Source organism: Neolamprologus multifasciatus, chromosome 18 (genome assembly GCF_963576455.1).
Source record: "Neolamprologus multifasciatus chromosome 18, fNeoMul1.2, whole genome shotgun sequence".
NCBI classification, from domain to species: domain Eukaryota; kingdom Metazoa; phylum Chordata; class Actinopteri; order Cichliformes; family Cichlidae; genus Neolamprologus; species Neolamprologus multifasciatus.
Genome location: NC_140456.1, coordinates 7,948,096 through 7,965,095, shown reverse-complemented (window position 1 = coordinate 7,965,095; position 17,000 = coordinate 7,948,096). Strand labels below are relative to the sequence as shown.

The 17,000-nt window shown below is 39.1% G+C and overlaps 1 protein-coding gene across 2 annotated transcripts in view; it reads left to right on the top strand.

Annotated features, from left to right (window-relative positions):
- LOC146497272 (contactin-associated protein-like 4) overlaps positions 1-17,000 on the top strand; it is a 158,914-nt gene that overhangs the window by 101,037 nt on the left and 40,877 nt on the right. For both annotated transcript variants that reach the window (XM_085141740.1, XM_085141741.1), the window contains exons 11-16: positions 2,210-2,316; positions 5,205-5,324; positions 8,104-8,304; positions 12,347-12,509; positions 13,929-14,056; positions 15,428-15,598. In XM_085141740.1, coding sequence (XP_084997866.1) covers positions 2,210-2,316; positions 5,205-5,324; positions 8,104-8,304; positions 12,347-12,509; positions 13,929-14,056; positions 15,428-15,598 — 890 coding nt within the window. The remainder of the gene's footprint in view (positions 1-2,209; positions 2,317-5,204; positions 5,325-8,103; positions 8,305-12,346; positions 12,510-13,928; positions 14,057-15,427; positions 15,599-17,000) is intronic.

The window sequence follows — 17,000 nt, the reverse complement described above, 5'->3', positions numbered from 1 at the left end:
TGAAACTTAAGATTTTAACGGTCTCTGCCTGCCTCCTTCAGTCCACTCCATCCCTCCTCCTCCCACACAGGACCGGTGTCATGATGGTTACAGCAGTATGATATTTATCTATAAATAACACACATAGCTTCAGTAAAGTCTCCTGGGATTTGGAGTCATTGATGGAGCTTCTTCAAACAGTCTTGCAGCAGTCAGAGAAGATCTGCCGCTGAGAAGAAGCGAAAAGATATCCTCTGTTCACTGGAAAACCTTTCCTTTTATATAAAATGAAAGAAAAATCTAAAGCACGAGTCTGTGAAGTAATGAATTTATTCTTTTGATCTCACAGAGGAATTTCAATGGATATTTTCCATTAAGCATAAGGAAGTCAATTTCTTTTTAACCCAGCAACATCTCAGATTGTACCTAAATACAAAAACCGATACTGGAAATGATTGAAAATGTTTATGTCGTTTCACTGCTGTTTAGTAGCCCATTAGGTGGATTTAGAGTCTTAGGATAAATGACCTCGAACATCTGCGAAAAACGTTTTTCCCTCTGTGAAATGAAAAGGTGAATTTTAGAAGCAGAGCTAGTTTAATGATGGTGTTTTTTTATGTTTGTTTGTTTTTCTTCTCAATATACGCTTTTAGTCCGCGACGCCAAGATTCAAAGTGCATTTACATGCCAGTAAATACCGTTATTACAATGACACCAAGGCACACATTATACAACAACATGTAAATAATTTAATAACTCGGAGACTTCCCCAGCCTTAGAGGAGCATTGAAATTAATATTTGGGTGCAGTTAATATAACATCAGCTTCAAGCTGCACTGATACATCGGAAAGATTTATTTTTCACACACTCTTTATGTCTGTGAATAATGTATGTGTATATTATCTTCAGATTATTCATTTATCTTTTAAATTGCTCTTATAACTCACAGGAGGTGGCATAGTGTGAGTGTTTTACACTGCTGCAGAACAAAATACTGTGTAGAGGGAAAACATACTATTTTACATATATATAAGTATGTTTTTATCATGGGTTATAACAGGGGTAGGCAACTCCAGGCCTCGAGTGCCGGTGTCCTGCAGGTTTTAGATCGCACCCTGGGTTAACACACCTGAATCAAATGATTAGTCCATTACCAGGCCTCTAGAGAACTTCAAGAAATGTTGAGGAGTCATTTAGCCCTTTAAATCAGCTGTGATGGATCATGGACACATCTAAAACCTGGCACTCGAGGCCTGGAGTTGCCTACCCCTGGGTTATAATAATAGTCTCAAGCAGAATTAGTCAGACAAAAGCAAACGATTTCTGATCAATGTTGACATCAAACTGAATCAATAGTAGAAAAAAATTCTGTCTGAAACTGACCTCATTATTTTGAAACTTTGACCATTTTCCTTATAATATCTGACAGTATACAGCAGAAAATGGGAAAAAGCACAGTAGATCCCCATGTAACACATTAATCTTCTTATTTGTCACTGTCAAACTGAAATGATCTTTTTTTGTCATTTATTTCTTCCATACAAAAGTAAAGTTTACAAGTCAAACACTTAAATGCTCGGTTGCTAGATCAGCAACAGAAACACATTATGTTCCTTTTTCCTCAAGGTGCTGCTGCTCTGTTACTCTTTGTCATGGTTCTCGTGGGATCTGTTAGTTTATTTATTCATTTAGTGTTTTTTTTCTTTCTTTTCTTTCTGTGTTTGGTTATTAGACGTGTCTTAATGGTAGTTACTTGTCTTGTGATTTGCTTTGAAGGTGATTTTGTGGTGATTTCACGTCCTGCTTCTGTTGCTTTCTGTCTTTTTTTCCCGTTTGATTTCGCTTGTGTTTCCCTTCTTTTTTTCCCCTTGTCCTTGTCAGATTGTTGTTTGCGCTCTCTGGGGTTTCCTACTGTTCCACACGATTATGTTTATTTATTTATTTATTCATTTTTTCTGCTTATTGAATTAACATAAAATAACAATTAAAAAAAAACATTTGTTCCCAATTGGTCGTTTGGGGTGTTTTTTGTCAGTATTGTCTGCATCTGCATCCTGCATCAGGATCTTCTCTCCAGCTACACGTTACAGTCTGCTCTTAAAATGCTTTAATCAAAATGAATGCAGCATGGTGCCTTTTCCTGTTGCTGATATGGTCTCTTTACTTGCAAAAACTTGATGGAAACTGGGATTTCTTCCTCTGGTTTATACATCTCTCTCCCTCTCTCAGGTGTTCTCCCAGTCGCTGTGAACACGGTGGCCGCTGCAGCCAATCCTGGACCGTCTTTCACTGTAACTGCTCTGACACCGGCTACAGCGGAGCAACCTGCCACAGCTGTGAGTCACCCGACAGCTAAACATCACCACATGACAAGTACAACAAGTGAGGGCAAATGGAGAAAGATGGGGGGAGGGTAAGAGGGACAGATGAAATGCAAATGAGGAACAGATAGCGTGTCAAGCAAGATAATGAGGATGTTTTTCATCTTGAATAATTTAAACTAGGAGGGGGAAAAAACAGGGAAGGGGAATGGCAAATAAAATCAATTAAAATGCCTTGGGTGGGTTGGTTCAGTCAAAATTATTAAGTTATTTACAACATATCCAACCTTGGTAACACAAAACTGTGATTCCTGTCGTTATTGTGTGTGACAACCAAAGTAAACTCTAAGGGTGGTACACAGCTATGTATTGTAATTGATGTTTTTTTGCTGTTGCTACTTCCTGCACACTCATATGGTACCACTTGTCAGTGAGGGAGGCCCACTCTGAAGTAAACCCTACATTTTCCCCCTTTTTGACTCTAACTAAAGAAAGCTGAAGGTCATTTCCCCATAGACCTCTATACAAACAGACTTTGTACACCTCAGGAAGTCACTTCCTGCTGGCCAGGTTTAAAGCACTTCTGCATCAGCTTGATTTTTGACACCTGATTTGTGTTATTTACAATCCTTGCACCTGTTACATACTCACATGTGATGAGCAGTGTTGGTCAAGTTACTTGAAAAAAGTAATCAGTAATTAATTACTGATTACTTCCCCAAAAAAGTAATCCCATTACTTTACTGATTACTTATTTTCAAAAGTAATTAATTACTTAGTTACTTAGTTACTTAGTTACTTTTTAAAAACATGATTTACAACCTGAATAGGTGATAAAGCGATAGATCTTTCAGCCCAATTCTACTTTTTCTACATAATCCATCATACAAAATGTAATCAAATGGAAAAGTCTCTTTTTAAAACTTGTTTTGTTAGTTTTAATCTTTTAACTTTATGCATGAAGCAAAATTTTAATTATATGCACCATTCTCTGACTGGAAGAAATTAGTTTAACATTTAAACCTATTTTCTGCACATTCCAGCACATAATATATATAATAAAAATTAAAATATATATATATATATATATATATATATATATATATATATATATATATATATATATATTTTTTTTTTTTTTTTTTTTTTTTTTTTTTTTTTTTTGTGTTTACACTCACTCTTTCAGATGCAAGTAAAACACAGCAGAAAATAAATAAAGTCACAGACTAGCGGTCCTTTTGCTCTATTTTCACCTGTAAAGCAGGAGTAGAGTAGGCGGAGGTTTATCCTGGTGCAGGTGTGCCGCAGCGGTCAGTGGAAGGATACCGCAGTTTCTCTGTGAGTTTCTCATTACGTCATTATGCACTCGGCGCTTGCTTGGAAGTTTAGGGGTTTTTTTCGCTGTAAAAAGAAGTTTTCTTCCCACGCACAGCGGACACTAATGTTTTTGTCACTTTTTACGGAATCAAACTCAAAATAAGGTCAGTACTTCCACGCTTTAAACGCTGCACGCTCATACTCTCTCCCGCACTCGATATATTATCCATTGTTGATCTGCACACAGCTGTTGTCACGAACATCACACTCGCTTACGTCACTGTCATGAGACATTCTCGCAAGAAAATCACGGTTTTAGTAACGCAGTAACGCAGCGTTCCTACGGGAAAGTAACGGTAATCTAATTACCGTTTTTGCAATAGTAATCCCTTACTTTACTCGTTACTTGAAAAAAGTAATCGGATTACAGTAACGCGTTACAAGTAACGCGTTACTGCCCATCTCTGGTGATGAGTATGGAAGCCCCAGAAGCCTGCCATTCAGATTTTCAGCCGGCCAAAAGAAAGATCACTTGAAGGAAAGTAGAAGAGAGCTGAGCATCTTGTCTCTGACGGTGCATTAACTGCACTAATGCTCAAAATAAGACAAATAAGAACAATCTTCAACTGTGACTCTGCTGTAGAAAGAGTCTGAGAATAAAAGTATGTAATTTAAAAGTAATATAAGTATTTGTTAGAGAATAAATATTGACAAATACCTGCTTAGAAAATATTGTTTATCTGAAGGAAGATGAAAACTCTTGTGTGATCTTCTGACTGCTTGCGTGTCCATAAATCTTTATTATGGAATCAAACTTTAAATGAGGTGTCCCCTGAGATCTATTTTTATTACCTGCACATCTTTTCTCTCTATAACGCCTTTTTGTGTATAAGGTGATATGATGGAGGTTAATGAGACTGTAGCTGTGACTAAAATACCAAAGAGGGGAATAAATAAATAAAACCGTGACAGTGAGTTGAGCTTGCAGGTGAGATTTAGTGGCTGTGTGCTGAATGCCTCGAGTCAAATCCTCGAGACTAAAACAAGGAGCGTTTCCCACACGGTTCACCTATGGTCTCATTTTTATTTCTGATGTTTCTTTGAAAACTGGTCTCTAACCACACTCGGGGAGTGTGAGGAATAAAAAGCCTTTAGCTGTGGAGAAGAAGCGAGATAAACAGGTGAGCAGAGTGTGGGAACTTTCAGATATGGATTTGAATTGAAGGGCTCCTTTCTTTGACTGCAGAAGATGTACTGTTGCGTGCTTGAGACGGAGATGAGAGGAAGACTTATGGAGACACAGAGAAAGAGGCGAGAAGGTCTGATAAAGTTAAATTTATTGAGGCTGTGTATTCCCATCAGTCATTACTGTCATCTCCAGTTGGATTAAACTTTAGTTTATCGGATGCCGGTGCAGAAAAGGAACCTCCGATTATTATTTTTTCTCTGATCACGGGACTTTGATTCAGTTGTGATACATATGTATGAAGCAGCACCCACAGCATCCTCCACAGTGTGTGATCTTCATCCCCTCGCAGCTCCGGTGGGTCAGCGTGTTGATGTAGTTCTCATTATTTTCCTCCCAGCTGTGTACGAACAGTCCTGTGAGGCATACAAACACAACGGCAACACGTCAGGACATTTTTACATTGACGTGGATGGCAGCGGACCGATCAAACCACAGCTGGTCTACTGCAACATGACAGGTGACACACACAGACTCACACATGCTTTTACACCTCGCCTGCCTTCCATCATCACTGAACCTTTTTTATGATTGAGATGATTACATAACTTTAAATGATGTCCCCGCTTATCACACCCACACCCACATTATTGTCCACCTTCATCTTTTTTTATTTCATCCTAGACTTCAATCACTCCCTCTCCTCCTGTTTCTCTTTCACTCAATCTTTCATGCCCTTTGTGTAATCATATAAATGAACTATGATAACGTTCTTTACCTTTCTATGAATCACATGCTTACTTAGTTTTTTGTTTTTACTTTTCTATCTTTGTCCAACTCATTGACGGAAAGTGAAAATTTACTGCCTAGATCAGTCACTAGAATAGGAGTAACACACTAACTTCACATGCATGTGTTTGGAAGCAGCATGAAAAACATGAAAAATCCACACACAGAGTGAGCTGAGCTGAAATCACCCACTCATAAAGAAATGAAAAAAAAAAGTATTACTTTTTATGTTTCGTTAATTATAGCGTTAGACATAAACATTAGGAAACAAGGTCAAACATTTACTATTGAAGGACTGGGAAATTTATAGCAGTCAATAGCACTGATAACCATTGTCACCACTTTACATTTATACATCAAATATACATTAAAAAACAAAACATAACTGCAAAACCTAGCCGATGAATCAGCTGGCTGGTTTGCAGAAGATCAAATGACCATTAAATACTTTAGATCAACTATTTGGATAATTGATGTGTTCCTGTTTCTTCCAGTAAAACATTCCCAAGCTCCAGCTTCTGAAATTTGACATTGTACTTTTTTTCACGTAGCATCAAAAGGGCAGTTATTTGTTAAAAGAATAGTAGCAAGAATGAAAGGGAAGGTTTACAGGACCGTGGTGAGACCTGCTATGGCAGGGGTGGGCAATTCCAGGCCCCGAGGGCCAGTGTCCTGCAGGTTTTAGATCTCACCTTGGGTCAACACACCTGAATCACATGATTAGTTCATTACCAGGCCTCTGGAGAACTTGGCTGTATCCCAATTCAGGGTCTGCAGCCTTAAAGTACGCAGCCTCAACGATCCTCAAGGGCCGCGTACTTAAAGACCGCTAAGGCCGGAAGTGCGAGGCTTGTGAAATGGGACGGTCTAGCCTCCGTTGCGCTGCCCAGGTTGCCTAGCAACCATGATACTAACAGCTGGAAACGTTTCATACAGCTTTGTTTGACAGAAATGAAGGAGAAAATCTTTTGTTCATTTGTTTGTTTGTTTGTCTCTACATGAGCTTTGATCATTCTCTGTAAGATTAAGCTCAGCTATTGAACGGCGTATATTTTAAAGTAAAGGCTTTAAAACCAAGTTAGCACAAACGTCACTAATGTCACATAACTTTGCCGACATGTGGCCAACAGTAATGTTTTAATGTTCTTCGTTATTAAACATTTGCACATAAATAAGTGACATAATATTCAGTACTTACTTAAAGTTTACTCTTCGGCGCCCCTCATCCGCCGTTTTTTTTCAGCAAAATTATCCACACCCACCACCGCGCTATGCATTCTGGGATATGTTGGGCCACGAAGTCTACACCGCCACGTCCTTAAAATTCAGGGAAATTAAGGACGCATTTGAGGGCCGCATTTCAATCAGCCTTCGAATTGGGACAGCCTTTGTCGCGTCGCGGTGACGTAATCGGCCTTAAAATGCGGCCTTTAAGGCTGCAGACCCTGAATTGGGATACAGCCCATCAGGAGCTAATTTAGCCATTTAAATCAGCTGTGTTGGTTCAAGGACACATCTAAAACCTGCAGGACACCATCCCTCGGGGCCTGGAATTGCCCACCCCTGTGCTATGGTATATTGTTTGGAAATTGTTGCTCTAACAAAAAGACGGGATGCGGAGTCAAAGGTGCTAGAGTTGAAAATGCTAAGATTGTCTTTCTCTCCTGGTAGAGGATTAGAAATGAGTATCAGAGGAAGAGCTCAAGTTGAGCAGTTTGAATGGAAATTTAGAGAGTCAGGGTTGAGATGGTCTGGAAATGCGCAGAAAAGGTATAGTAGATATTTTGCACAGCAGTAGTTGAACATGGAGCTGCCAAGAAGAAGAAGAAAAAGAGGAAGACCACAGAGGAGGTTCATGGATGTAGTGAAGGAGGACATGCAGCGGGTTGTTCTGACAGGAGAGCGTGGTAGTGGATCAAGGGAGATGGAAGCAGATGATTCGCTGCGGCAAACTCGAAAGCGAAGCGCTGAACGAAAATATGCAGATCCAGCATGAAAAGGGCAGCTCCATCAGCTCTGTTGCATCATAGCAAAAGATTTTGTGGCTAAAAACTCCCGGTCAGCTCGAGTCCTGTGTTCACCTGTTCTTCCTGTGGGTACGCCGACTTCCACCCACAGATTAAATAGCGATTCAAACTTAGCTGTAGGTGTGAATGTGGGAGTCTGTGGTTGTCTGCATGTCGCATCTTACACTGGAATAAGCTCCAGCCACTCCACGACACTAAACAGAAGGACCAAAGTGGAGGGATATTTATACGAAAGTAGACGACTCTTGAATCTGTGCTATTTTCTAAAAAGTATAATCTGCAGAAATATAATTGTCATCCATTTCACTTTCTTCCATCACAGGCTTATTTGTGTAGTTACATCATGCATATCTTGCTAATTTCACAGTCTGGCTACTTAGATGGTATTTAAATGGTGCACATTCTAGGAAAGAAACTTTGCAGTGGAGCTTTATTGTAATAATAATAACTGAGTATAAATTGCATGCTCATCTTTCCCACCAGAGGAAAACACATGGATGGTGCTCCTGCACAACAACACTGAGCTGACCCGAGTGCGACCGTCTCCGGCTGTGTCCCAGCATTCGGTTCACTTCGACTATTCATCTCAAGAGGAGCAGCTGCTGGCTGCCATCAGCCAGTCAGAGCACTGCGAACAGGAACTGTCCTACCACTGCAGGAAGTCCCGCCTCCTCAACACTTTGGGTAAAGATTTGCTGTTAGTTGCAGTATAACATTATATGTCTTTCTTTATTATTCTGTGGAGAATTATTCTGATGCTGCTCAGCTGGAACAACTGGAAGTGTTACAGTGTAAAAAGCACGTAGCTATGAAATTTTTTTTCAACCTCCAAACACTAAACTCTCTTCTGTAGCATGAAGTCTGCCTCTTCTTGGCTCGTTGTTCATGTCCCATTTGCTGCAAGGCAAAACATTTCTTTCCACTTTAACGATGTTCTGTAATATGATGCTTGATATTCACTTTGTATTTCCCTCTCTGAAAATAGATACTAGTTTATCAGTTCAGTTTCTGACAGCTTTAACTTAGACAACTTGAATTGCGTTCTCTGTTGCTGCTGAAATTTTCTTTATGCATGTTAAACTTCAGTAATTCTCACTATTTAAACATCCTACTTAATCCTCATCCCTGTAATGTAACTGTAGTTAAAATATTGGCGTTGAGGTTTTAACTTGCTTTTTCCTTTGATATGTGTTAAGAAAAAACTGGCAAATAAGACAAAACTTGCTTTTAATTAATGTGTTTGGGTCAAAAAGAAAAAAAATCAATAAAAACTCGATTAGGCTGACTCTGTTCAGCTGGAGCTCACCACATCATACTCTCAGCCAGAGAACAAACCTATTTCACTCCTTTCTTCAAACTTAGTTTGGTTGCAGGGATTTTCTTGTCTTTCACAAATGATTCAGAAACATTGATTGTTCAGGATTTGTTAAAAACCTCCCCCTTTTGGAATGAGTATCGAGTTGGATTAGTGTTTTCTTTTTCTGTTCATGTGTTTTGTTGTGATTGCATTGACTCAGAGGCGGTGAGTATTAGAAACAGAATTAGAATTACTTTGATCCCTAAGTTGCATTAAATTTGTTTTAGTAGCAGTGGATTCAACAGCTTATCCTTTCAGAGTCTGTGTAAAAGAGCATCCGAACGTTCAGTGTTGAGAAATAAAGAATAAAAACATTGATTTAACTTATCAAACGCTGGTCTCACGGCAAATTGTGATGAAATGCGATGCTTGTGAGGGGCAACCCAGCAAACGGATCTTTTTCTAAAGCTTTCCAAAAAAAAACTAAACAAAAAAAGGAGGAAATAAAACAATTAACCCTCTCAGGCTCAAATTAAGTTTTTGTTGCTAATGCACAAAAGAATACCTGCAGTGGTACTTCTGAGTAAAAACAACTCACAAAATATGTATGTGGGGTAATCAGGTTGTCAGCTTTTAACTGTTGCAAATCTGCAACGCCTGCCTTGAGAGGGTTAAGAAAGGAAATGTAAAATATTGCTCACATGTGGACTTCAAACTTAGAAGTCCTTTGAGTTTTGTCCTTTCAACAACCCAAAAGTGGTCAAGAAATATCAGCCTGTAGTAACGAAGCTGACTGACCCTCAGAAATGTCCGTCAGGTGTCTCAGCAAACCAGATAAACAGTTTAGTTTTGTCTTTTGATTGCTACCCGTCCAGTGCAGATCAGTGGACGTCTTGAAAGTTTTTATCAACTCAGGACCTATAATGGAGTGTATAAGGGAAAGATTTCAGCCCTGAAGAAACTTTTGGTCTGGTGGGTAATAGAATGATGGATGAAAGTGGGAAAAGTGGTCGAAAAGGAAGAACGAGCGGAGAAATAGAAGTTCCATTATAAACTCTCTGGCACTCCCTGGGAAAAATAAAGGAGTGCTGACTCAGCAGAGACATCTCCAATCACCCTCTCGCCATCTCTCCACCTACACGCTCTCAAAATGTGAAATACATATTTCAGCTTATACTGTCATCGTCCTCAATATGAAAAACAATATATTCAGTGTTAGGGTTAGAAGCTGGCAAGCATCCCTCCGCCTCAAACACTAGCTTTGTCTTTGGAGGATCATGTGGGCTCTTTCCATGCCGCACTCTATTTTCTCACAGCCCAATCCATCTTGGGCACAATATGGCATCCAAAGAAAGCGCAATAAGGTATGTGTTGTACAAATGGCAACATCTTAGCCTGCATTTGAAAATTGTGCTTAAAAATTTGAGACTCAGTTTTCTTTTAAAAGTTTGAAATAATTCATGACGTTACAACTCCCACATAATACTTAGTGGGTTTAAAATGACCAGTCATATGGCTGCAAGCGATTCTACAGTCATTCGATTGGTCAAATGACTGTAATTTATGTTTGCTGACTCTCTTCTAGGTTTTTCTCACCAATATGTTCACACCTCCTGCGCTTATATGTACTTACATGGAAAAACTAAGGCTGGGAGACCAATAATAAGACCGTTCCCTGCAGAACAGAGCAGATATCAATGACAGCAGACATGACTCTAAGTCATGCAAAGCTAAAGGTGCTGCTGGGTGACAAACCAGCTTGCAGATGCTCCAGAATTCTAGGAAAACTAAAGAAAACTAATAAATCTAACAATCTTGTCTCAAAAAGAGATTTTTTTTCTTAAAGGAGGATCCCCCTTAAAGCTGAAGGTCATTTACAGAGAATAGTAAAATGCTTTTATCACAAAATAATCAGTCTAGTTGTTGTTTCATTTTGAATTTGATGATTTTATAGAACCGGACACTTACATAGCAACAAAAATATCCAATTTAATTTGATCAAAAACACCCTCTACAAGTTTCCAAATGCAGAACCTTGTCTTTCCATCTCCTGCTTCTTTTTGGGCTCAGTTTATTGAAATCAGTGAAAACAGTTGTAAGAGAGAGATTTGTCTGTGTTTAGCATTGGAAGCTCCACAGGTTTTCCCAGTTTTCTGAAGATTATTTTTTAAAGGAGGAATTAGATTGATGGTAAATTAAAAGTAAAAAGCCTGTATTTAGAAGGCACGCATGCTGTAGTGAGAGTTCTGATATTTCCTGTGATTTGAGTAAAGGATCTGCATCAGTTGCAGTCAGCTAATTTGGGCTGGCACTGAGAGCAGCAGGCTGAAGTTAAATAAGATGTGCTCAGTCTTTGAGAATAAAGATAAACATTTCTTTGATTTGACAGGAAGAATATCTGTTAGTGTAGGAAAATTATACCAGTTATGAAATGGAAGACTTTGACATTTCCCAATGCGTAAGCAGTCTAGCTGTAGTTTAGATATTAGAGATGCACTGAGTGAATTTTTCTTGGCCGATTATGATTTTTATCTTTGAATTGAGGATATGGATTTTAGCCAATTCCAATTTTCCTTATCAGAACAATAATTGACAGGATATACAAAGAAAACTAAACTGTTACTCTATGCAGTATATTATTTTCACAATTACAAAAAAGTTCAACTTTACAGTTTCCTCCAAAACTTCAAGTAAATCACAGGAGCTTCTCTCACTGAAACAACTGAAAACAAAATGCTACTGGTGGTAGAAGTGAAAACAATTAGCCGAAGATGAGCTGCTATTCAACCACCTTTACCCAACATATTTTACCTTACCAAACAAAAGCAGGTGCAACAGATTTACGTAACAACTCTCCATAATTTGTCTGATAGCTGCTTTGATTCTTTGCTCATACCGAGGCTGCTGGCTTGGAGCCTGATCTGAGATCTGCATAACTTTAACTTTAGCCACTTTGATTTATGGGTGTGTTTAAAATGTTCACGTTCAGCAGAGTCGGGATGATTTAGGTTCGATTAGGTTTGTTGTTGAGAACATTTTGCGGCAATCTCCTCACAGTTTGATGAACTTTGTGTCTCCACTCAAAATAAAGAACTTATATGCTAATAATGTGTTAGCATGCATCTATGAGTTTGTGTATGGCTGTTTGGCAAGACTGAAATTAACTGGCTCATAATGAGACATCCATGCGACTGACGAGCCAGTCACTGGAAATCCCTGGCTGTCCATCTCAATTAAATATTTTTAATTTAGCCTTTTGATTGCGTCGCGGTTTTCAACTCAGCAATAGGTAAAAAGAAGTAGAAGGATAAACATTTAAGGATTCCTTAGTTGGCGTTATTTAATAATAATAATAATAATAATAGTAGAAGTTGTAGTAGTAAAAAAAATTATGTTGAAGCTACACATGAACATGATTGTGTGTTTCAGAGGGCTCTCCATTTAGCTGGTGGCTCGGCGGTCCAGGTCAAGGTCGAGTCCAGACTTACTGGGGAGGAGCTCATCCAGGAAGCCAGCAGTGTGCCTGCGGCCTGCAGGGCGACTGCGTGGATCTACAACACTACTGCAACTGTGATGCAGATCGCCTGGAGTGGTACTGACTTTTAAAAATTCATAGGCATTATTATTACTTTGTTCATTTCATGCCAAGTTTGCTCTCTCAACATTATTTCATAAATTAAACTATGGTAGCCCTGCCACAGTCCAACATTAATGATCCATTCTAGTTTGAGGGGTTTCCTCCTCTCTGTGGTAACTTTTGGTTTGCCAGTGATTTGTTTGTACTGGAATTAATTATTTACCAACCACATGCCAGTGTGCAGGGTTTTTTGTCTAACTAATCAACTCAGCGAGTGAGTTCGCTAATGAAGTCTTCTCTGCTAATCAGACAGGTGGAGTTTGGGTTGTAAAACAAAACCTGCAGAGTCTTGGCTCTCAGTAGCACACTCAGCTCTCTACCTGTAATTTAAAAAATGCAGCATCAGCAGGTATTAGGTATGTGCTCTCTCTTTTGGGCTTAGATTTAGAGTTTGTATGATCATTTTTCAGGCTACCTCCCATGCATTTAAACATTACTACCTGTAACGATAACTGAAAAAACTTAGGTACACCAAAAGCTGTAATTTCTAAAAGATAAAAGAAAATACTAAAGTAGGCAGGTATTTATTTCTGATCAAATTCTTGTGTTAATCCTTTCAGAGTGTGGGATTAATTATTTTGAATTTGACTTGTTTTTGAATACACGGAGAAACAGACTTTCTAGCCTCGAGTAATAAATTATTGCTCTTTACTTACCGTTCTTCGTGCTGTGAACAATCCTGCTGCTTTCATCACACTTCACCTTCTACTTTCTCTCATCTCGCTGTCAAGCTTTTCAGCGCAGACACAGGCTTCACAGATCTGCTTTGCGAGTATGCCACTCATTTCCAGTCTTGGATAAAATTCTCACCTGACAGCGAGACTGTCTTGTAGATTATCTGAACACGTGTGTAAACGGACGGCGCTGCTCGTTCGGCTGTCTGTCTGGAGAGCGCTTTTGGAAAAGGCTGTCACAGAAACTGGCGGAGATGGAGTGTTGAGTGTCAGGTTGGATATGATACGATCTGTCTCGCTGCTAAATTGTCTTCCTGAAAATTTGTCTTGCACATAAAACAGGTTGTGGCAGATTATTACAGCAGTCTAGACTTTTTTTCAGCAGTGCCATTTGCTTGGAGATTTATGCAAGCAAATTAGCCTAATTAGCATACATGTCAAAGCAGTTAATCCCAATAAAAAGTAATTTGTCCTTTTTCATGGTTTTTCTCATCTTCTTCCCTCTCTCCTCATTTTTCTTGCTCCTACTCCAACTTTCTCTTTCATCGATTCCTCTTCTTTCCCGTTTTCCTTCCTAATCATTCTTCATGTGTTTCTTCTCTCCCTTGTCTCCTGCTCTCTCTCAATCTCTCACCACCTTTTCCTTCTCCCTGCTTACTTTTCTCCATCTCTGCTTCCTTTCTCACCTTCCTCTTTACAGGACTGAAGATTCAGGCCTTCTGACCCATAAGGACACCCTCCCGGTTAGGTCTTTGGTGCTGGGTGACATCCAGAGGCCAGGGTCGGAGGCTGCCTACCGGGTGGGACCACTCCGTTGCCAGGGAGACAGTAAGTCTCCATAACTGCTTGGTTACAGCAGACGGAAAGCTGACAAAAACCATCCTATTTATAGGTTTTATGTGACCACACATCATTATATAAATGACCACCTGGAAGGCAAAACAAAGCTCTCTATCGCTGCCTGCCAGTTGTTTTTTATAACAGGTTTGTTTAGCCAAAATACTGGATGGTTGTTAAATAATATGCACTAATGACTTGCCGTCATTGTCCTAAATCTGCCATACCAAATGTCCACATTGCACAAGTATGCCTGTCTGCAAACTGTAGAATAGAGCAGCATTAAAGCTTAACCATTTAACAGCCCATGTATTTTAATTCGTTTAAATGCTGAATTTGGGCAGTGTTTTTGGAGGTGTTAAGCATCAATATCATTGGTTTAGACAAGTTAAGTTGTGGTCATGCATTAATTTGGACTGGTTTCTGAAAAGTTAACCATCTACTTAATTGGTTTGGACAGCTTTGAACAAGTTTTAACATTGATTTCATCAGTTTGGACAGTTGGTAGGAAGGGCTTAACGATGATTTCATTGGTTTGGACAAGTTTCACTGGGATTAAACATCTATTCCAACTGGATATGTCCCATTTTAATCAAAGCCTAACCTTTGACACTGGAGAATTTCATGGTCTTCACCGTTCTGAAATGGTGACATTTTTAACCAATCACGGAAAGAAATACATAAAGCCGTCTGTTTTATTGTACACTTTGATCCTGGAAGCAGGTTACAGATATGATTTGTCTACAAGATATTTTTAAACATCATGATGCTCTGACTTGGACTTTGCTCTTTTTAGAAATTCAGAAAGTCTATTCAAACACGTTTGTTTCCCTGCTTTTTAGAGGAGGTCAGATGTTTGTGAACAGAAACAGAAGGTTGACAAGCTTGTGGGCAGCTTGTTGGAACTTTCCCTTGAGATCTCAGTCATGTGACACAGATCTATGAATTATGGAAGTAATGCCATTTCCTTGATGTAAAAGATGCTGAGTACTAAATTTAAAAAAAAATAGACTAGAAGTTTTTATTAAGTATCAAGCTTAGAAAAAACGATTATGTGTCTAATGTTTAATTAATTATGAATTAAATGGATTCTTATGGGTTCAGCACCTCCTCCTCCTTCTAGCTATCACTAACATAACTGTTACTAATCCATGTTTCCTTTTAAGTCTGCATTCTCTGTTAACTGCTTCTCATTAAGAATAAAATGCAAGGTAAATCAAAGTCAAAGTATCGCACCGACTTTGTTCTTCTTTTCATTGACTGCTGTTCCAGTCACTGTGTAAATGCTTCACAACATTGATAAATAAGTGTTATGAGCTACATTTAATGTTCATGACACAAAGTTTTTATCATGCTTCTTAGAGAACTTCTGGAATGCCGCATTTTTCGACAAGGAGACGTCGTACCTGCACTTCCCCACCTTCCATGGAGAGCTGAGCGCCGACATCTCCTTCCTTTTTAAAACCACGGGCTCCTCTGGTGTGTTCCTGGAAAACCTGGGCATCAAAGACTTCATTCGCATCGAACTGAGCTGTGAGTACTGTAGGAGCTTGAGGGCACCAATTTAATGAGGATTAGAGTGATGTGTCACTAAAACCTGGAAGTTAAAGTTTTAATCTGGATTTGTGTAAACCCAGAGGTTAAAGACTTTATCTGTGTCAAAACTGTCCTGTAGGCAGAAATATTACATTTTTAAAACATCACTGTATCGTTCTGTGTCTTGCACAATCTGAATGCAAACAAGCGACATTAAGTTGACGCAAGGACACCATTTGTAACTTTGGCAATGGTTTGCTGCAACGTTACCCTCGATTCTTCCGGGACACCGTCAAACCTAGCTGCAGGAAACCGAATAATGACGATATCTGAATCATCACAATCATCATCCCAACAGTTCGGGATAAAGTCGAGTAACTGAACTCAACCTTACATGCAGGAATTTTAATTCCAAACAAAAATAAGCTAACACTTTATTTGTTTATGTTCTGCCCAACTCTGCTCAGATCAGCTGTGTTTGTGGCCCAAAGAACTGCTGCCAACAGGGACGCTGCATAGCGCCCTCTGGTGGACAATATGTGTAGCATCAACAGTCATAGCGTGGCTAAAGGGTGTTTCTCTTCTTTACTTTTGAAATTTTCATTTCTAAATGCTAGCTTTCTGTGCTACCTGCAGAATCTTCTAGCAACTTAATATTTAATGAATAATCGTTTTTGAAAATATTTAATTTAATGGAGACATTTAGCCAGAGGAAGCCAGAAGAAGAGAACTGTGGCACAGTCTTTGGCATGGCTATGGACATCACTTTTTTATTGTGCAAAAGGACAAGAATGTGATGGTAAAGTTGAAAATACAGAAACAACTCCATTATGCTGCTAACACAGCTTTGGCGCTTTGCTAACATCTGCACAGACAGCATGCTGATGCTAAGTAGCCAAGAATACAGTGTGATGTTAAAGCTGAGTGAACTGTAGCCTGTAGGTTTATATTGTTAGATAGTAATTATGAGACAATGCCACACAGCAATTAATTTGTATGCACATAATGTCTTTGATATGCTGTTTAGCAATGGTGGTGATAGATGATTGGTACCAATGTTGACCCAGTGGGAGTCAATAAGAGAATTGATTGAACTGATAAGTTGAAATTCTTCTTTTCCCCCATCTAATGGGAACCCTGATTTACAGAATGAGTGTACCCTAAGAGTTTAAACTAAAAAAAGTTGAACTTTGAACTCAGAAGTGTCACTCCACGCTGGCCATCAGACAGAGTGCATGTTTAAGTCATGTGTCCATCTTCTATATACTTTCTATAGTATCATTTAGGAAATAGCAGAACTACACTCATGGATGCTCATTACTTTGCCTACAGCACTGACTGCAGTGCAGCAAAGTGACAGGTACACATTTATGAGCCAGTTTTATAGTCAGTTTAGTTT